General features: G+C 37.7%; 1 protein-coding gene across 1 annotated transcript; it reads right to left on the bottom strand.

Moving 5' to 3' along the window:
* Nucleotides 1–303: 303 nt before the first annotated feature.
* LOC120082199 (probable galacturonosyltransferase-like 9) lies at nucleotides 304–1,949 on the bottom strand. The gene has a single exon (XM_039037471.1). The coding sequence runs from the start codon at nucleotides 1,752–1,754 to the stop codon at nucleotides 615–617; it is 1,140 nt and encodes a 379-aa protein (XP_038893399.1). The 5' UTR covers nucleotides 1,755–1,949; the 3' UTR covers nucleotides 304–614.
* Between the last annotated feature and the right edge of the window lie 1,063 nt (nucleotides 1,950–3,012).

The raw sequence follows: 3,012 nt of genomic DNA, 5'->3' as shown, positions 1-3,012 counted from the left end.
TAAGTTTTTTTTTTTTTCTTTTTAAATGTTGTTATACACTTTGATTAATAACAAATGCTATCCATTACAATTATCTTCCAAAAAAATTAACGGATGTTTTTTTTTTTTTTTGACAGAGGATATTAGATGGTTAAATCCTTGCTTTTAACTAATTGTATTTGGAAATTTTGTTTCTAAATTTTAGGTAGCTACTTTTTATAATTGAGTTTGGGCATTTATGTGACATGATTTAATTTAGGTAAGTTTTTGTTCTTTTTTTTTTTTTTTTTTGGGACAGCTAAAAAGCCAGAAACTTGAACATAGAGATGCTTGGAGGGGGAATAACCAGCCTGTTATTCATTTCCCTTTCACATTCATAAACAAAACTCTCAATAATCAAATTCCTGTCTCCCTACTTACAAAAAGAATCCAACCCCACAAACACCAAAAATTTGTTCCCTAATAATCCAAAAATTATCAAATATATCAATTAATCAAATCTTCTGTAAAACAAATAAATTTTTAAGATCAATCAAACAAGATCGATCAATCTCCTCCCCATCTTCCATATCTGTACACGCCGCTAATCAATGAAAGAATCGGTGACTCTGTACCAAAGAATTAATTTTCGTTATCTAATAGCTTAAATAACTAATCAATGTCGACGAATACGACGACGGTGCCGGCGACCCCAAATCTGTTGCTCTGTACAGATCATACGGCTTCCATAGATGATCAAGAAGGCAAGGTTTGTTATCATCTAATCTGACCCATGGCTTCCCCTTTCCACTCCAATGGAGTAAACTCACCGGACCCGGATGCAGCGTTCTACAGCTATCTTTAACATTGTCGCCGCCGAGGCCGTGCTGGTTCCACCGGTGGTCAATCGGCTCAACATTTCCGGCGAAGACAAGGAGGAACGGTGGAAGGGAGCCCAGATCGTAAATCCGTGTGCGTTTCTGCAACTCCATCCAGCTCTCGATCTTCTTCTTGTAATTCCCGAGCCTCCATTTGGATAAATCCATCACCATAACTCCGGTGTTGAAGTAGCAGGGGGTTCTGGAAGCGAATACCCGGGAAAGGACCGGGTCGGACCAGAATTTCTCGGTGAAGTAATTGGTGAAATTGGCATGGCAATATTCGGGTGCTCCGATGACTCGAAAACCAGTCAATTTGATGTTCCAGAGCTTGTGAATGTCGTCGACGACGACCACGTCGGAGTCAAGGTAAATGACTCGGTCAACGCAGGAATCAAGAATGTCGCCCAAGTAATTTCTAGCGTAGTTCAAAGGGTTTTCTAGCGCTAAGCGAATGGAAGAGGAAATCAAATTGATTACAGTGTCTTCTCTGAAGATGTAGACCTTGAAATTAAGAGAGGGGAAAGTGGATCGGACGAGTTTACTGAGTTCTCGTGGAGTAGCCTGGTCGAACTCGGCGGCGATGAAATGGAAGAACACGTTTTCTGGGCAGGAAGCGTGTTTGAGGACAGAGTGAATCGCAGCAATGGAGCCTCGAACGTACTCAGAATCCAAGGTCATTGCGATGTGGACTAGAGATGGGTCACAGGACGAGGACGACGTCGTATCGCCGGCGGAGGAAGAAGGGCAATCGGCGCCATTCCGGTACTCGGGGGCCTCGGAGAAGCGGGAGAAATCGGCGAATCCGGCCGGTGGGTATCGGAAAGTACGAATAGCGAAGCAGAAAGGGAAGAGGAGGAGGAGAGAAAAGGCGAAGATGGGTAATCGGAAGGGGAAATGAAGAATCAGAGATTCCATTTTCGGATTAAAATTTGGGACTGGGAATGTAAAGAGTGAAGGAAGAAGAAGGGTTATTAACTTTACCAAACGCGGTTTGATTATGCGCGTTGTTGTTCTTTCTCTCTCTGGGAGAGACGGAGAGAGAGAGGGTAGAAGAGGAAGTGGGAGTGACAGAGAAGAGATGAGAAAGGGGATATTATATAATTGGAATTTGTTGGCTGTCTGAGTCCCTGTCTGCTTCAGCAAGTAAAGAATACTTTGTCTTTTTTTATTAAATAAAAAGTGTATTATTATTATTATTGGTATGAACTTAAGGAACACCCGAAGGATATCAGTAAAATATAATATTAAAATAAATTAAACCTAATATATAAAATAAAATAAGATATTTTCTTTCCACATAAGTCAATCATTTCTATGTCGATATTTTCATACTTACTTTCATAAATTTATTGATTATTTCTTTTTCGAGGATTTTTATCTTTGGAACCGAATGATTTATCACACTTTTGACATATTCTAGACTTATTATGACAACTTACTGCATTTGATGGAGCCTTTGCAACTGATATATGTGACTTAGTTAATTTCTTTAACATTTATAAATACATATGGTAACTGATTTGCTATATTTGTAAATGAAATATTTTCTGAACTTCACGTTCACATTGATCTATACAGGGATCTAAATGAGATAATAACGACATTCCATGTAATTTGTTTTTCTAACTTTTTAATTCTTCCTCCTAATGTTAGAAAACTTGTCTCATTAAAATGACAATCAACAAATCGTGCAGTAAATATATCACCCGTCTGGGGTTCAAGATATTTAATAATTGATGAGGAATCATATCCAATATATATTCCTAACCTTCTTTAAGGACCCTTCTTAGTACGTTGTGGTGAAGCAATTGGAACATATACTCCACATGCAAAAATTCTCAAATAGGAAATATTTGGCTCATGGTCATAAGCTAATTGTAATAGCTAGTACTTATGATAAGCTATTGGTCTAATGCGTACAAGTGACGATACATGCAAAATAGCATGTCCCCATACAGATGAAGAAAACTTAGCTCTCATAAGTAATGATATTACAATTAATTGCAAACGTTTAATAAATAATTCTGCTAAACCATTATGTGTATGAACATAAACTATAGGATGTTCAACGCTTATCCCAATTGACATACAATAATCAACATTATCAAAACGAATGGTCTTAATTTATAATTAGGTAATTGTGCTCTCAACTTAATTATTTGAATAAGTAATC

This window comes from Benincasa hispida, chromosome 7 (assembly GCF_009727055.1).
Source record: "Benincasa hispida cultivar B227 chromosome 7, ASM972705v1, whole genome shotgun sequence".
Taxonomy (NCBI): Eukaryota; Viridiplantae; Streptophyta; class Magnoliopsida; order Cucurbitales; family Cucurbitaceae; genus Benincasa; species Benincasa hispida.
The sequence above is the reverse complement of the archived record's forward strand: the minus strand, read 5'-3'. Positions and strand labels throughout refer to the sequence as shown.